The sequence below is a fragment of the Engystomops pustulosus genome, chromosome 7 (assembly GCF_040894005.1).
Source record: "Engystomops pustulosus chromosome 7, aEngPut4.maternal, whole genome shotgun sequence".
NCBI classification, from domain to species: domain Eukaryota; kingdom Metazoa; phylum Chordata; class Amphibia; order Anura; family Leptodactylidae; genus Engystomops; species Engystomops pustulosus.
Genome location: NC_092417.1, coordinates 152,024,300 through 152,040,430, shown reverse-complemented (window position 1 = coordinate 152,040,430; position 16,131 = coordinate 152,024,300). Strand labels below are relative to the sequence as shown.

The following is a 16,131-nucleotide window of genomic DNA, read 5'->3' as shown; positions in this document are numbered from 1 at the left end:
AAGCTATTTAAGCTCCATTTTTGTTATTTTCATTTATTTATATCAACATGGGTATTTGTATCAGACGTTCATATTCCTGGAATACCCCTTTAATTACCTATCCTTACAGAACAGTATTACAGATGGTAGACATCCTAAAAAGTTTGACTTTTTTTTTTTTTTTTTTTTTAATTATAACGCCGCAGTACATACGCGGCAATATAGAATAAAAATTATTCTAAATTCCCTGGGCCGATCTGGCTACATCACAGGAGCTCCTTGCATTTTCATTTATTTACTCTATTGGGTTGTAGGGCGCACAGCACATGTTCACCACCTTCGGGAGCCTATTGCTATGGGGACATACATGTAGCCGCTAGCTTGCAGCCTTATATGCGTCCTCATGATGGTCGTGTGAATGTCCTCAAAATCAATTGTGTGGCGGGCATAAGTTTGCTGTGATGGAGAAGAGGAGGGGTGACCCCTCCTCTCTCCATAGAGATGCACTGCTCTGTAACACGGGGAAAGATGGGACATGTCCTATCTTTTCCCCGTGTACAGAGTGGTACAGTGCCGCACGTGTATCGCTCCGTGTGGCCATTGCCGTCTATGGGGAACTTGTATATCTCCCCCCGACGGTTGTGTGAATGTAGCCGAAGTCGTATAACTTCTACTAAAATACAGTTCACTGTTTTTCAAGCTACTGCGGTGTGAACAGAACCTAAAATGCCAATGACATTTACACCTGACGCGTTTCCCCGCCCAACATTCATCAACTGCCATGAAAATGTTTAGTTTGTGATTCCAAGTTTCTATTAAGCACATGGATAGTATATGTATTCACTTGCATATATTTTTTGCTCCCCTTAGGTTCTTTATATACAAGCTTTTGTCCTTGTCTTCCTCTTGGGAAAGTTCATGGGCAAGGTGTTCTTTGGTCAGCTGAGAGCAGCAGAGATGGAGGTAAGATTTGTGTCTGGGGTCACGCATTTTTAAGACTGGTATGGGACCCACTCCTATCATACAATTAACCTTTGTGAATGTCATTAATGTGTATTGGACCATATATAGTCAGTGCATTACACAACATCCACTTATAGAGATAATCCCCTGGTGCTACTAAGTCATGGATTTGCCAATGTTACCATTTTAATTGCTTAAGTTTATCAAAGATCTAAGTAAAAAAAAAAACTATTTTTGCAAGTATTGTTGATTTATACACTTTTACTGATTTGGGTCAGAGGTTAATTATCATTGCTTCATTTTTGTAATGCATTAAAATTGATATTGATTCCAGCTAAGAAGCCACTTATTGTATGAATTATTCAGGTCTTGAAGGTCCATTTAGTGGTTCATAATGTAGTGATTACTACACAGACTTCTACCGGTATGTCCACTGTAATGTAATGGCTTTATAACTATCCCATACAACCAAGAATAACTCTGTATTGGATAGTTTGCCAAGTGACAGGGGGATCAGCCCTGGGACCCCCTGCCGATGAAGGGAACCCATTCACTCAGGGGAGTTGGGTCAGTCCTCTGTTTTGTCATAGCACCGCCCATCAGCAGCTTATACTCCATCCACAGTCCTAATTGGGACCATCCCTTTATTTCATGCAGATTTGCCTTTCCTGCTCATTAATATGCTGTCACTTGTCTCTCCCTGCCCTCAGCATCTCCTGGAGCGCTCGTGGTACGCAGTCACAGAGACCTGTCTGGCTTTCACCGTGTTTCGGGATGACTTCAGCCCCAGATTTGTGGCCCTCTTTACTCTTTTGCTGTTTCTAAAATGTTTCCACTGGTTGGCGGAGGATCGTGTTGATTTCGTAAGAATAATTTATCTTCCCATTTACCATCTTTTCATGTAGTTTAAAGAACATGAGTTTTTTTTTTTGTGTGTATCTGTCTTACCATAGGGCTTAATTGGTGCAGCTTTCTGTAGGGTCAAATGGGAGTGCTAAGGCCTACCATTGAAATCATTACATGGGGCTCTCCGCTATCCAGTTCCATTTGTAAGTTCCATAGCTTGCTTTTTAGCTTTTTCCTTGCACTGTTCTAGTCCTGGGAACCCTGTCAGTAGCCTGCTGACTGGCCTTTGTCTTTTAAGATAATCTACAAAAATCAAGCATTATAGATCCAGGCACTGTGACTGTGGTAATCTTCTTTTATTTGACATCCATAGCCTCCTTCCTTCTAAGATCAACTTTAAAATTATGCTGATTAGCCTGGAAAGACACTGGGGGTGTTGCCAGAGGCCAATCATTGCTGTAGATACAGAACATGTCTGTTCATGAACCTCTATGTGTGTAATCTAGCAGCTGCAGGATTTGCACGGGGAGGGAGGAAGCGACACATGCTGTAAAGCCACAGCATGGAGGGGCTCAGGAAACGCCCACCAGAGCCCTTCAGGTTCATTATCATATTTATAAAAGTTTGATTTTATAAGGATTGAGGCCATGGATAAGAAATAGAAGACAATTCCCACAGTCACTGTGTCTGGATTAAGTGAACCTGGATTTTGATGGTACATTTTGATGGCTCTGTGAGCCAGGAATACAGAAGGCCTTAGTTAGTAGAAAGATTCACAATTCTGAAGATCAAGGGAGATACTATATGTCTTCTAAAGCATCTGCAGTATCTAAAAAAAAACTGGGAAATTTCCTAGATAATCTACCCATGTTATCATAGGTGCTGTATGCTGAATAGTATCTGTATGATGTGCTGTGAGGGTTCTGCACAACTCATGCAGGGCCTAAGCCCCACCAATGGATTCACCAGAGGGTCAGTCCAAACCTGGACATATATCCGGGTCCGCTACTAGCGCCATGCATTTGACCACTTTTATATGAATGTTAATATTTCTGTTTTCTTACAGATGGAGCGCAGTCCAAACATTTCCTGGTTGTTTCATTTCCGTATCCTCGGTAAGTGTCAAGGATTCTGCAGATTATCCTCTGTTACATTTCCGGGATTGTCTGTTTTAGCAAATATTTGCCTTCCCATATAAAAAATAAGAGCTGTAAAGTTAGACACCATTAACCCCTTTGTGACCGGTGGTGCCTGGATGTCCAGGTCAATTTTTGCAGTTCTGTTATGCGCTTCTTGAAATGACCATATCTTTGGAAACGCTTTACTTGTGCAAAAATAAATGTTTTTTTTAATTTTTTTACTTGACATGTGAGACTTTAACTTGATAGAATAGTTTTATAAAGAAAAAAAAGTTATTAAAAAAAGCCTACAAATGACAAGAAAATCAGTTGTAGAGCGGCGGGCACACGTCCACGCCGGGGAGAGGGGGGGGGGGTGAGCCTCCATAGTGGCGCCATATTCCTGAGAAAGATAGGACATGTCCTATGCTTCTCCAGTCTACGGGAACCGTACCGCTCCCATATGGTGCCGTGCGCCTATTGCCGTCTATGGGGGACAGATTTTTGCCGTATATACGTCCCCCATACGGTCGTGTGAATATAGCCCTATTCTTAAGCAGCTTGATAAATTTCCCCCAATGAGTGCTGACAATGCTTACAAGGACTTTGTAAGGACCTGCTGTATCTGCTGCTTTTGGCTTTCAAATACTGATGTAGAATACTGATTGGAATACTGCCATGTGAAAGTGCCCAGGGGGGTGATTACAGAGGAACAGCACACTACATTATTCTAAGAAACGTCTATGACTGCGCTGCTGTTTTTAGGGGCAATATTTTGGATAGAATATTGTGCTGCTGTTTGCTTTATTTGCAAGGCTGAGTACTGTAGCCTTATGTGTAACCCACCAGATGTATCACTTCCCTTTCTGTCGGCTGTTATGATTTGCATACAGTTTTCGTTATATATAGAATTGTATAGCTGGGTACCACAGTTGTGTGGTCAGTAGTCATCTCCAAATGGATATCACATCACAGTTGTACACAGTTGTATTTGTTGCTTCCACTATATGTACTTACCGTGTGTCCATTCCTCGTAGCGCTGATGCTTCTGCTGGGTGTGCTGGACGTACTCTTTGTATCACATGCATATCACAGTTTGGTCACCAGAGGGGCCTCCGTACAGCTGGTATTTGGATTTGAGGTAAGTTACTACTTGTTATCAGATCTACACATGCACTACCGCCCAAGCAATTCCTACTTCCCATCTCATTGGAATGAAAGTTGAAACGGCATAAATTGCAATGTGAATCAATAAACTATAAAGCAAATGCACCGCAGTGACATCACATATTGATAACAATGGAGTGATTCACCCCCTTATGTCCCTTGTTTCAATATCACAGTTCTATCTTATAACACTATGAATGATGGGGATCTTTCCTCCCTACTCATCCCAGGATCCCTATGATGCAGTGGCTGGCCAGGAGGACACATTTTTATACAAATTGTTCTCCGAATTGCTTCTATGGAAAGCCGCATTGCAATACTACTATGTACAATATGTGAATTTTTGCCATTCATGTAAGCCTGCATTCAGACGTCCCTCATAGCCCGGCAATGGGCGCACAGTGCCGTATAGATCTGTACGGTGTAGCACATGTGCGGCACCGTTCCGTAGCCAGGGAAGAGATGGGACATGTACTATTTTCCCCTGGAATATGGCACCATGTGCAATGTTTCTCTATGGAGAAGGGCTCACTCCCTCCTCCTCTCCACGGCACCAGTGTGTTCGCGCCGTGCTATGGTACGGCGGGCACACATTCCTCTGAATTTAGCCTTAGACTGTAAATCCATTGTGTCCAGTTTTACGAGTCGTAGTGCTCATAGTTGTACTTTAAGGGTGCTGTCACACATAGCGCTTTGACTCCATATAGACAAGGAATCGAAGCACACGGGGACACGCCACGGCCTGAACGCATATGCGTTTTTGTGGAAACTCCTCACCCGCTGTCTTGTATCGTTTTAATGCAAAACACTGGTTGTTGATTTTAGAAGGATGGAGTCCACGGATAACAAATATCAGAGGATTATCACAGTCACACTGCTTGGATCTAGGAGTAAGTGTCCCTGGTAGATTTAATGGTGCAGATTGTTAGACTTGCACAAGGCAACTCCAGGAATTCTACTATCCCGTCAGACAACTTTTAGGTGAAAGAGAAATGTATCCAATAAATAAATAGAACAATTAAGTAACTTTGCACAATGCACAAACTGTTTGCCTGCAGAGAACACTGGTTATTTACCTTGTTAGATGCTTCCTCCAACTTCGCGTTATATTTCTCTCCATGTCTCTCTTGGACAATGCCTTCCACTCTTTCACAGCAGAGGTTGTTTCTCTGCAGCATGGACTTCCAAATATATTCTATTTTCTGGAAGACTTCCTGAATCTTTTCACCCCCACGATGCTGAAGTGCAGTATAGGGCAGATGGACGTCTCCCAATGTCAAAGCTGCAGACCCACCAGGTCCCTCCTCTAGCTCTTGTACTGTGTCCTGCACAGAAACTTCAGCTACTCCAACTTTGACAGTTGTTTTTTTTTTGTTTTTTTTTTTTTTTTTTTTTTAGTTATTCAATGAAATTGTAGGTGAGGAGCACCAACAACCATACAGCTTTGCAGAAATCCTCCCAAATCTTGGGTTAGGCTGAATTCACACAAATGTTGGGGGATGTATATAAGGCAGCCATATACCGTATTTTCCGGACTATAAGGCGCACTTAAAAGCCTTGGATTTCCTTGGAAATCCAAAGTGCGCCTTATAGTCCGGTGCGACCTATATGAGGGCAGCGGACCCTACTTACATAGGTCCACGCTACCGGAGACAGCAGATCTCCAGCGGGAACTGCAGACCATGCGGCACGAACAACTTCTGCCGCGTGGTCTGCAGTTCCCGCTGGAGATCTGCTGTCTCCGGTAGCGGGGACCTATGTAAGTATTCCATTCTCCACCTTCCCCGCGTTCCGCGTCTCTTCTCGGCGTCGGGTCTCCGCTCCGCCCCCGGACCTCCGCCACGCCCCCGACCCTGCGCCTTATAGTCCGATGCGCCTTATATATGGAATTATTACATATATAAGGCGCATCGGACTGTTGCGCCTTATATTCCGGTGCGCCTAATGGCCCGGAAAATACGGTATACGTCCCCCATTGGCTGGCAATGGGCATACGGTGCAGTGTGTATGTATGTGTGAATGTAGCCTTGGGCAGGGAAGCACACACCAGCCCTCAGCAAGTTGCACGTAGGCACTGGACATTAGGTTTCTTGTTGTGAAAGGCTTGATCCAGGGAAACCTCACCCTATCTAGTAGTTCTCCTCCGGGATTTCTAGAGGCAGGGAACACAACACTTTGCTATCTCCTGTGGATGGGTTAAAGGAGTTGGCCCAAAATGTCACACTGTAACAACTAAATTCTTTTATTGTGAGCACAAAAGTCAAATCATATTGATCATTTCACATATAATATGACCAGATTTTCTGCTGTTTTGTCTAGAAGTTCTGTAAATCCAGTAATGTGTATGCAAATGCCAGATTGATGGAATTGTGTCATTTTGTTAAAATCTTCCAATTTGTTTTCATGTATCTCCTAAATTTTGCAGTATGCCATACTAATGACCATGATCCTCACAGTCTTCATAAAATACGTCCTTCATTCTGTGGATCTTCAGAGTGAGAACCCATGGGATAATAAAGCCGTGTACATGTTATACACTGAACTTCTGACTGGTAAGCACTACGCCGGCTCAACACTCAAGTGGAGGGAATTGATTAAAGGAAACCTACCTAATAAGGTAGATCCGATGGTAGGTACCTGCTATAATTCTCACCCCCATAGTGTTTTTGTGTAACTATCACATTCTATATTTTCACATAAAATCCTTATATTTGATATATGTAAATGATCGGCAGAGGCTACGGAGGCATGAAGTAGCCTCGCGGTGAAGTTGGGAGTAAGGGCTACTCCGCGATCACAGTAGCCTGAGTTGAGATAAGGATTTTATTTGAAACTACTGAATGTGATGGTTACACATAAACACTATGGTGTGAGAATTATAGCAGGAACCTACCATTGAGTCTACCTTATTAGGTACATCTGTGATTGTCGGTTTCCTTTAAAGGTATTATGCCAAAAATATGTCTAAAAAGAAAATAGCCAGAGCAGACACCTAAGCCTTCGGGTGCATTCAGATGGCCGTTATGTGGGCATTGATCTAGTCGCAGGAGCACTATAGCGTAATTGATTATAGAATCTGTACTACTCTTCAGATGGGGAACCAGGGATTACTTGTATCATAGATGCAAGGATCCCATCCCAGCAATGGATGGGACACAGGACTCCTGATCACAAGTGGATTACACTGTTTGTGAAACCACCTTAAAGGATTCAGTATAACTTGGCCCAAGGAATTGCACAAAGAACCAGTAGAAATGTGCCAGAAATTAACAGGATGTAGCTTCTTAGAAAAGTATTTTGCATCAGTATTTGTAACCCGAAACCAGAAGTGGGACTTGGAGAAGGGGTGTAATAGAATGATCTGTATCTGAATCATTCCTGGTTCTGCCTTACAAATACTGATCAAACCCTGACCATGTGCAGATACCTTATTCTGGCTCTTGTCTTTTCTGAATAGCAATGGACTGAGTAGACTTGATTTTTGCCAAGTTAATTCCCTCCAGTGTTTGAGCATGTCTTTTTGTGCAGTTTTCTTAGTACAGGTGGTAGGGGTAGGACTCTGGGCACGTCCTATGTTAGTTTGATGGATCTATCAATTTGCATGCAGATGGACTCATCCTCATTCACAATCAACAGTGTCATAGCCCCTTTAAACAGCTAATTGGAGGGTTGTTAATGGACCGAATCCCCCCACCACCAATGTGATATTAATATCCTATATGAACTCTTAATGTTCTAATACAGAACCCCCCCTTAAGTGCAGAGAAGTTAACCTGCTCCATTCCCCGGTATCTAAAGAGCCTTTGGGCACAGCTTATATAGTTTTGCCATAATCCTCTTTATTTTTCTGAGAACACCATGTGCAGTATAGTTAAGCACTACAATTGAGTAGTTGGCAAAGAACAAGGAAGAAGGGACAACCGTTTTAATTACCAATGCGAACCCTATTAGAACCTGTCCTACAGATATGTTGGGTTGTCAGAAAACCCATTTAAACCAAAATCCCTGTCTTATGCACTGCTCCTCAGGTTTTCTGCCTCGTGCATCAGTTGCAGTTTTGGTCCAGCGACCCCCACCCCCCCACAGATAAATGCTACCTATGTGAGCGAATATTATACATTTTGTGTATCAGATGCTGTGGTGGTATTGGCCCCAGTGCAGAGATGAGGGTTAGAGGCTCAGTACGGTTCATACAGTTCCTCACCAATTCTCTCTCTATTCTCCATCGCAGGTTTTATAAAGGTTTTGCTGTACATGGCTTTTATGACCATCATGGTAAAAGTCCACACATTCCCACTATTTGCAATCCGACCAATGTATCTGGCAATGAGGTAAGAGAATTAATTACACAGTTATAAGGCCGTGTCCAAACACTGAAATATTTAAAGGGGGCGTCCAACAGATTAGCTGTTTTTTATTTTTTCTACGAGCCTTTAAAAAATAATTGATATTTGCTTCCACCAGTAGCCAGACACTCCTATGGGTCTCCAGCAATCAGTGCGTTTTCTCCTATCCTGTGTATTGTTAGATAGCAATCAAACCTCTCCTACCCATGTGACCTCTGGTGAAGCTCTTTGGGTGTTACTTTAGTCCTATGCTGTAAGGTGTCTGTAATGAAGCTTTATTGATAATCCTTGGTCCCAGCACAAAATTTTGAAAATCGAATTGTCACTGGGGCAAAAAAAAATTCTGCATCAATGAAGAAATATACAGTTCTGACTTACACATTCATACAAATTCAACTTGAGAACAAACCTAAAGAACCTATCTTGTACGTAACCCCGGGACTGCCTGTAATCCTATTTTGTGGCCCAATTTTAGTGGTTGGTTTCTTATTTTAAACCATGACCTTTTCTACCAAGATATGTCCCTTTCATCTTAGCCAGGGGTGAGACATCTACACAGCGGGCTTTATAGCTCTGTGGAAGAATTGGCTGTTGGTCATGTTCCCACATTGGATTGTTGGTACAAATCCAGAAACTTGGTGGAAAAGAAGCATTATGAACTGTTATATATGCCTGTTCCTTACCAGCTGAAGCTATTGGGAGCCTAGATAAGACATTAGACTGGTTATCATGTCTTGAAAGCTTTAACTGAGCTGATCTCCTTACATTGCTCTGTGTATAGTCGTGATGAAGGAATCTAAAATGGAGTTCTCCTTTCTTTTTTCTAATTATAAATGCAAATTGTACAAAGTGACTTATATCCCTGATTAAAAGGACATTTCCCATATCATCATTCTCCTCCTCTTTATTTCCTTGCAGACAGTTTAAGAAAGCCGTCACTGATGCGATCATGTCAAGAAGAGCCATCCGCAACATGAACACCCTGTGAGTAACTTGGTTATATCTACAGTATACTTCTCCTAAGAATACTGTTTAGCTTACACTTGCAGTATATAAGTATATACACGTAAAATATTAATTTTATGTTTGATGCACAGTCAAAAATCTCACATCCGTTTCCTAACTGTGAAATCTCAAATCTCTAACATCCGTTAGAAGGAGCTCACTGAGAAACCCCAATGATCAGCAAACTGAAGGGGAGCAGCAGTATGTCCCCTTTTTTGTTAAGATATGCCCTAAGTTTCCTAGAGGTTGCTCTAACAATAAGGATGACTGTACCTCCTCCTTAGGAGTGCCAAGTCCCCTGCATTGTGATTGTAATACAGGGTCCCAGAGGTTGGGCCCTCAACTGATAAAATTTTGAGGGCCGTTCTATACTTTTTGGTATTGAATCTCTTTATAAATAATTTGGTATATGCTACAAAGCAAATGATAATGATGATGACTTCTTATCCTGCCACCTACAGGTATCCAGATGCCACACCAGAGGAGTTGCAGGCAATGGACAATGTGTGTATTATCTGCAGGGAAGAGATGGTGACCGGAGCTAAGAGACTTCCCTGCAACCACATCTTCCACACCAGGTGAGTTCAGCATGTATACGCTTTACCTGCAAATACTATATAAAATGTATGCTTGTATTAAATGTTAATGTGACTTCTGGTTCCCTTCCAGCTGTTTGCGTTCTTGGTTTCAAAGGCAACAAACTTGTCCCACTTGTCGGATGGATGTGCTCAGAGCTTCTCTCCCGACTCATACTGCGGCCCCTGCAGATCAGCCTGACGCTGCCCAGCAGCCACACGCACCCCCTGCACAGACTCCAATTATTCCACCACCACCAAACTGTATGTCACACTCATTGCTCGAGATGGTTGATATCTGTAAGATTACCAGGCACTTTAGATACTTATGCCATGTTTTTCATCCACTTTCAGTTCCTCCAGGAATGCTCCCGCCTTTCCCTCCTGGAATGTTTCCACTTTGGCCACCGATGGGTCCTTTTCCACCTGTCCCTGGGGCTCCTGGAGCCAATGCCTCTGAAGAAGCCAATGCTGCTAGCTCCACTGGTAAGACATAACTGGTTTCTGCTCTGTAAACCTATAACTATACCCGGAGACCCACAATGCAGACATTTTCTGTACATTGCAGCTTCTGCTCCTAGGCCTGGCGATGGCTCTACCACCGGTGGTTCGGATTCATCAGCTGGGACATCTCTTCCAGGCTTTCCCTTCCCACCTCCATTTTTGGGAATGCCACTGTTTCCACCGTTTGGTAAGGCAAGGTTTCTTTGTTCCAATCTCTTTGTGTAACCATGTAGCAATGCCTATTTTGCCATGATTGATTATCTGTAATATTCTTAGGTTTGCCTCCCATGCCGATGCCTCCTGCTGGTTTTGCAGGCATGACGGATGAGGAGTTGAGGGCAATGGAGGGTCATGAGAGGCAGAATCTGGAAGCCAGGCTTCAGTGTCTTCAGAACATCCATACACTTCTAGATGCTGCCATGTTACAGATAAACCAGTACCTTACAGTGCTGGCAACCATTGGGTAAGAAATATTTGAAACCTCAAATACAAGTAGCCCAACCTTCTTCTATACCATGGTTGTAGAACATAAATTAGAGCAACTTGTCGTGGCGGATTACATTCAATTTTATTATATGTTTCATATACAGTAGTATGTGTTACTATTCTAGTGTAACATAAGTTGTATATAAAGAGGACCTTTCACCACCTCACACATGAGGGGATTAGCACTCTGACATTCTGTAGGGGCTACTACACAGATTTGGTGGCACTTTGAATTACTGAGATATCAGTTGCAGTATCTGACCAATGTCAGGGAGGAGGAGCTAGGAGGGGGCGTGTGTTATGATAATCTTCTACATATCAGAGAAGATTATCACAGCACACTCCTCTACTCTGCTCCAACCCCTCCTCTCTGACAGCAGAAAGGATGATAATGGTCAGATATCTATACTGCTATCTCAGCAGTTCTAAGTGCCTGTGAATCTGTGTAGCAGCCCCTAGATTAGGGCATGTCCATCTCCACATGTGTGAGGCGAGGAAAGGTCCTCTTTTTAAGTTTCATTAAAATGAAAAGCATTGAGTTTGTTTGGAAGAAATCGGCACTAATGATCTCATGAACTCGCTCACGTCTAGTAAAAGGGTGGCTAATAAGTGAGCAGAAAAGACAAAGAGGACTGTTTTGCTTAAATCATTTAGAGAAAATTCCCGCAGTCCTGGAGGCCACTTGATAATTGCGTATAGATCCACACAGGTCACCCTGGAGCATTACTTAATCCACATATGCCTTCAGTCTGATGAGTGGGGCTAACTAACAAACAGGGCTGGCATGCATTGACTTGCTAACAAAGCAACACTCCATAAAAGGGTTTGGTAATAAAAATGGAGGCACTTGCAGGCGGCATTTTGTATAGCCAAATAAACTTTAAATTTGCAAATGCATAAAATAGAATTTTGTGCTTAACCCCTTCCCACATTGGGACTTTCCTGAACGTCCTTTTGCAGTAGTAGGAGGAGTATGAAGAGCCCTCCTTATACACACTGTGTGTTTGCTGCATAATGCGTGCTGGCAGCAGTTGGGGGTGTTAACCATTTAAATGCCACCAACAAAGGTGGTGGGAGCATTTAAATGTTGATGGCGCAAGGGTGCCGCTATCTAGGTTCCAATCATCGCACCCCATCACTTCATCAAGGCGCGGCAAACAATCGCCATGACAGCTGGGAGTTTATTTTAAACAATAGGCAGTATCTGCAAGTAACAGACCCATACAGATGTACTGCAAAATCCCCATTTACTGCAATATAGTAGTATTGTGGTATATGGTGGGAGTCATCAGGCCCCCTAAGGTTCAAGAACCTTATGAGTTCTAAAAATACAGTCATTTTTAAAAAAAATAAAACTGAAAGTGCAAATCAACCCCCTTTTCCTAGAACTGATATAAAAAATAAGTCAAATCATAAACCTGTTGGGTATTGCTGCATCCCTAAATGCCAAATCTACCAAAATAAAATGGTTATTTCCGGTGGTGATCCCCCGTAATGGAAAATAGCGCCCAAATGTCTGAATCGCCACTCTTTCGCCATTTTGTATAACATACAACCTTTTTATTCAAAATTTTACAGTCCCCAAATTAGTAACCATGAAAATTTCACGCAAAAAATGTCTCCTTACACCGCTTCATACACCAAAGTATGGAAAAGTTATTAGCTTTACAAATGGGCAAAATCTGAATTTTTATTTATTTATTTTATTTCTGCCAAAGGTTTTCATTTTAAAACTTAATAAAACCTATATAAATGGCCGTGATCATATCAACCCAAAGAATAAAATGTGTCACGTGGAGCACACGGTGACAGTAAAATGGAAACCCACCAGAAAATGACACTAATGTGTTTTTCCTCAATTTCACCACAATTGGAATTTAGTTTTTTTCCCTAACGTTCCAGTAGACAGAGTGTAATATTAAATACAATGTATAGGAAGGACAATTTGTTGCACAGAACACAAGCCACATACATCCTTGTGCATGGAATACTAAAAAAGTAATGGATTTTTAAGGCTGGGGAGAAAAAAATGGAAACACAAAAATGAAAAAGGGCAGTGGCGTTATGGGGTGAAAACTACACCCTCGGATTAAACAGAATGCTCTTTCTAGGTGTATATACATACATACAGGCAGTCCCCGGGTTACGTACAGGATAGGTTCTGTAGGTTTGTTCTTCAGTTGAATTTGTATGTAAGTCGGAACTGTATATTTTATCATTGTCAACATTTTTTTTTTTTGGTCTCTGTGACAATTGGATTTTAAAAATTGGATTGTCATAAGAACCAGGAATAACACTAAAGCTTCATTACAGACGCCTGTGACTGTTACAGCTGATTATTGTAGCCTAGGACTAAAGTACAGCAAATTACCAATATCCAGAGGTCTTTGCAAGTTGGGTGTTCTTAAGTAGGGGACCGCCTGTATATGGGTGTGGGGTTTTTGTTGTGTTTTTTTTTTTTTTTTTTTTTTTATAAACAGAAAAGCAGCGAAACAGTGAGACTGGCAGCGTCTTCTCCATGTTATGTAAGAAAATGCATACGCTAGGTAATTGGTACATGGATTATCAGTCGCGCTATTCCTTTAGATCTATATTATTGATTCGTATGATAAAAATTTTATTTTATTTTTTCCACTTTTCCTACTATATAACTAATGATCTGAGTTTTAGGGCAGTTTGAAAGCTGCAAAGGGATTGTATGACCGGATAAAAGATAACAAGGTGATCTGTGAGGGTCTGGCTACTAGGACCCCAGCAATCCTAGAGAATGGGGAGTCCTGTTATTAAAGGGGTTTTCCCACGAACAAAAGTCAGGTCCTTAGGCTAGGGCCTAACTTGCTGATCAGTGGGTGTCTCAATGCTGAGACCTCCTCGGATCGAGAAAACGATCCGTCTGTGCTGCGCTTAGCAATTTCCATCAGCTCCATAGAGATTAATGGAGCAGAACAGTCATGCGCGGCAGTCGATTCCATTAGTCTGTGGAGCAACAAGGGGTCCAACAGACCCCTCGTTTTTGCTATCTGTGGGTGACTCATCACTGAGACCCCTATTGATCACCAAGTTAGGCTCTCTATCCCATGGATAGGACCTAACTTTTCTTCGTGGGAAAACTCCTTCAATGGTTGGAGCAGCAGGTCAAGCATGTCTGGTGCTGATCTATTAGTATTATGAGATTGTCAGTAACTGCTGAGCACAGTGCTTTGCTATCTCCGGCACTACTATCTGCTGTCGGAGTGCCGGAGATACCCGAGCACCTTATTAATTTTGACAATACTTTTGAATGGAGCAGTAGGACACAAGTTTATACTATTGCTCCACCTGCACGTTTTGGATGCCATAAGCTTACTATGTATGAACATGGTGTAAATGATTTCCTATGCTGTGGAATGGTGAAAGGCCATTCAATTAGATTTAGATCTTTTTATGTTCTATTTTTTTTTTCTCCATCAACAGACCTCCCCGCCCCCCTGTGCCCTCCACACAGACTGAAGTGGTCACCACAGATCTAGTCTCATCTACTCAGCCTGAGGAAACGCCTACTCCGGATCTACCCTCTGATGTCCCCAATTCCTCCCAGCCAGGTACTTATGCCTCCATTTTGCTTACCGCATGTCAATGTTTTTGCAGCAACTTCCTATTTAACCTAAAACGATCCCTTTTGTGTAACAGCCCCAGAAGAATCCGTCATAGAAGAGATTGTCAATGATTCCGAAGCCGGAACTTCAACAGAAGAACCAGACGCTGCAGAGCTCCGAAGACGTAGACTTCAGAAATTGGAAACGGGCGCCTCCGATTCTCACTGAGGCTTTTCCTTCTGACCTCAATGGCACAAATGAACTGTGTGTACGGATCGGAGGACGAGCTTCTTTTGGACTTTTGAATGAGAGCCTGACGAGACCTAACCTGGACTTCTATAGATATATATTTTTTAAGGACACAATTCAGGCTCTTCATGGAAACGCTTGTGAGATGAGGGAACCTTGCCGCCTCATTTAAATGTGTTGGACTTGTTTCAGTAAAATTTAAATATTGGACTGGTTTGTTTTTACTTTACACAAATTTTAATTTAATCCGAAATTACATTTTTATATAGATGAACATACAGAATAATAGAAGGGATCTGAATAAAACCCACGTGAACCAAGTAGAACCAGCAATGTGATCCTCAATGTACATTTATGCACCAAAAGAATAGAATATGTTTTGGAATGGTTTTCCATTGGTTCCAAACATAGGAATATGTTTTTGGAATGTGTTATTTTTCCATAGTTGGATCCGCAATGAGTGAGGCAACAGTACAAACTAAAAAAATCAAATGAATGGCATATCCAGAGCACTGTAGTCTGAACCTGGTGCAATCCTACCTGTTAAAGGGGTTGTCCGAGTTCTGAAAAAAACTAAGGGTGGCCGGGAGGGCGCTGCTTAAAAAAATAAAGTCCTACTTACCTTCCGCTGCCCTCCAGTGTCCAACGCTGCTGTCGCTCTGGTCCGGGCGCCATGTAAACAAACATGGCCGCCGGAGCAGCACTGCATTCAGCTTTCGGCCGGCCACGCCTACCCGTCCCTATTCACAGCATTGTGTATGGGGGCCGGAAGGTTGTCGGGTCTGCCCGGAAGCTGAATCCTGTGCTGCTCCGGCGGCCATGTTTGTTTACATGGCGCCCGGACCGGAGTGACAGCAGCGCTGGCTACCGGAAGGTAAGTAGGACTTTATTTTTTTAAGCAGCCCCCTCCCGGCCACCCTTAGTTTTTTTTCAGAACTCTGACAACCCCTTTAACTATTGTGGTCCCTGGTTAAAGTTTGATGTATGATGCATGGATTGTAATGTAATCTAACTACTAACTCACGGCCCCATAGACGTGCTCACCCTCCTCTCTTGTGCACGCGGCTGTATGGGCATATGTCCGTGTACAAGTGGGCCTTACACGTCAGTGGAGTCTGTAATGATGTAGCGATGTGTAAAGTTCTAGAGTTGTGCCGCTGATAGTTTGCTGGAGGCGCCCAATGAATAAATCACAAAATATAACCTCATAGATAAAGCTCTTGTAGGCCAAATACACATGTCAGCCATTTACACTGCCCACAGAGTGGATGGAAATGGCTTGTCACTGATCTCATCCTTTATAAAGCCATTTAATTGG

General features: G+C 42.6%; 1 protein-coding gene across 3 annotated transcripts in view; it reads left to right on the top strand.

The window, feature by feature from the left end:
* SYVN1 (synoviolin 1) overlaps positions 1-15,023 on the top strand; it is a 32,770-nt gene extending 17,747 nt beyond the window's left edge. For all 3 annotated transcript variants that reach the window (XM_072118306.1, XM_072118304.1, XM_072118305.1), the window contains exons 3-16: positions 850-942; positions 1,653-1,805; positions 2,855-2,903; positions 3,944-4,047; positions 6,499-6,625; positions 8,305-8,404; positions 9,338-9,403; positions 9,886-10,002; positions 10,094-10,263; positions 10,354-10,485; positions 10,568-10,690; positions 10,780-10,966; positions 14,443-14,570; positions 14,659-15,023. In XM_072118306.1, coding sequence (XP_071974407.1) covers positions 850-942; positions 1,653-1,805; positions 2,855-2,903; positions 3,944-4,047; positions 6,499-6,625; positions 8,305-8,404; positions 9,338-9,403; positions 9,886-10,002; positions 10,094-10,263; positions 10,354-10,485; positions 10,568-10,690; positions 10,780-10,966; positions 14,443-14,570; positions 14,659-14,792 — 1,683 coding nt within the window. In that variant the 3' untranslated portion in view covers positions 14,793-15,023. The remainder of the gene's footprint in view (positions 1-849; positions 943-1,652; positions 1,806-2,854; positions 2,904-3,943; positions 4,048-6,498; positions 6,626-8,304; positions 8,405-9,337; positions 9,404-9,885; positions 10,003-10,093; positions 10,264-10,353; positions 10,486-10,567; positions 10,691-10,779; positions 10,967-14,442; positions 14,571-14,658) is intronic.
* Positions 15,024-16,131: the final 1,108 nt, after the last annotated feature.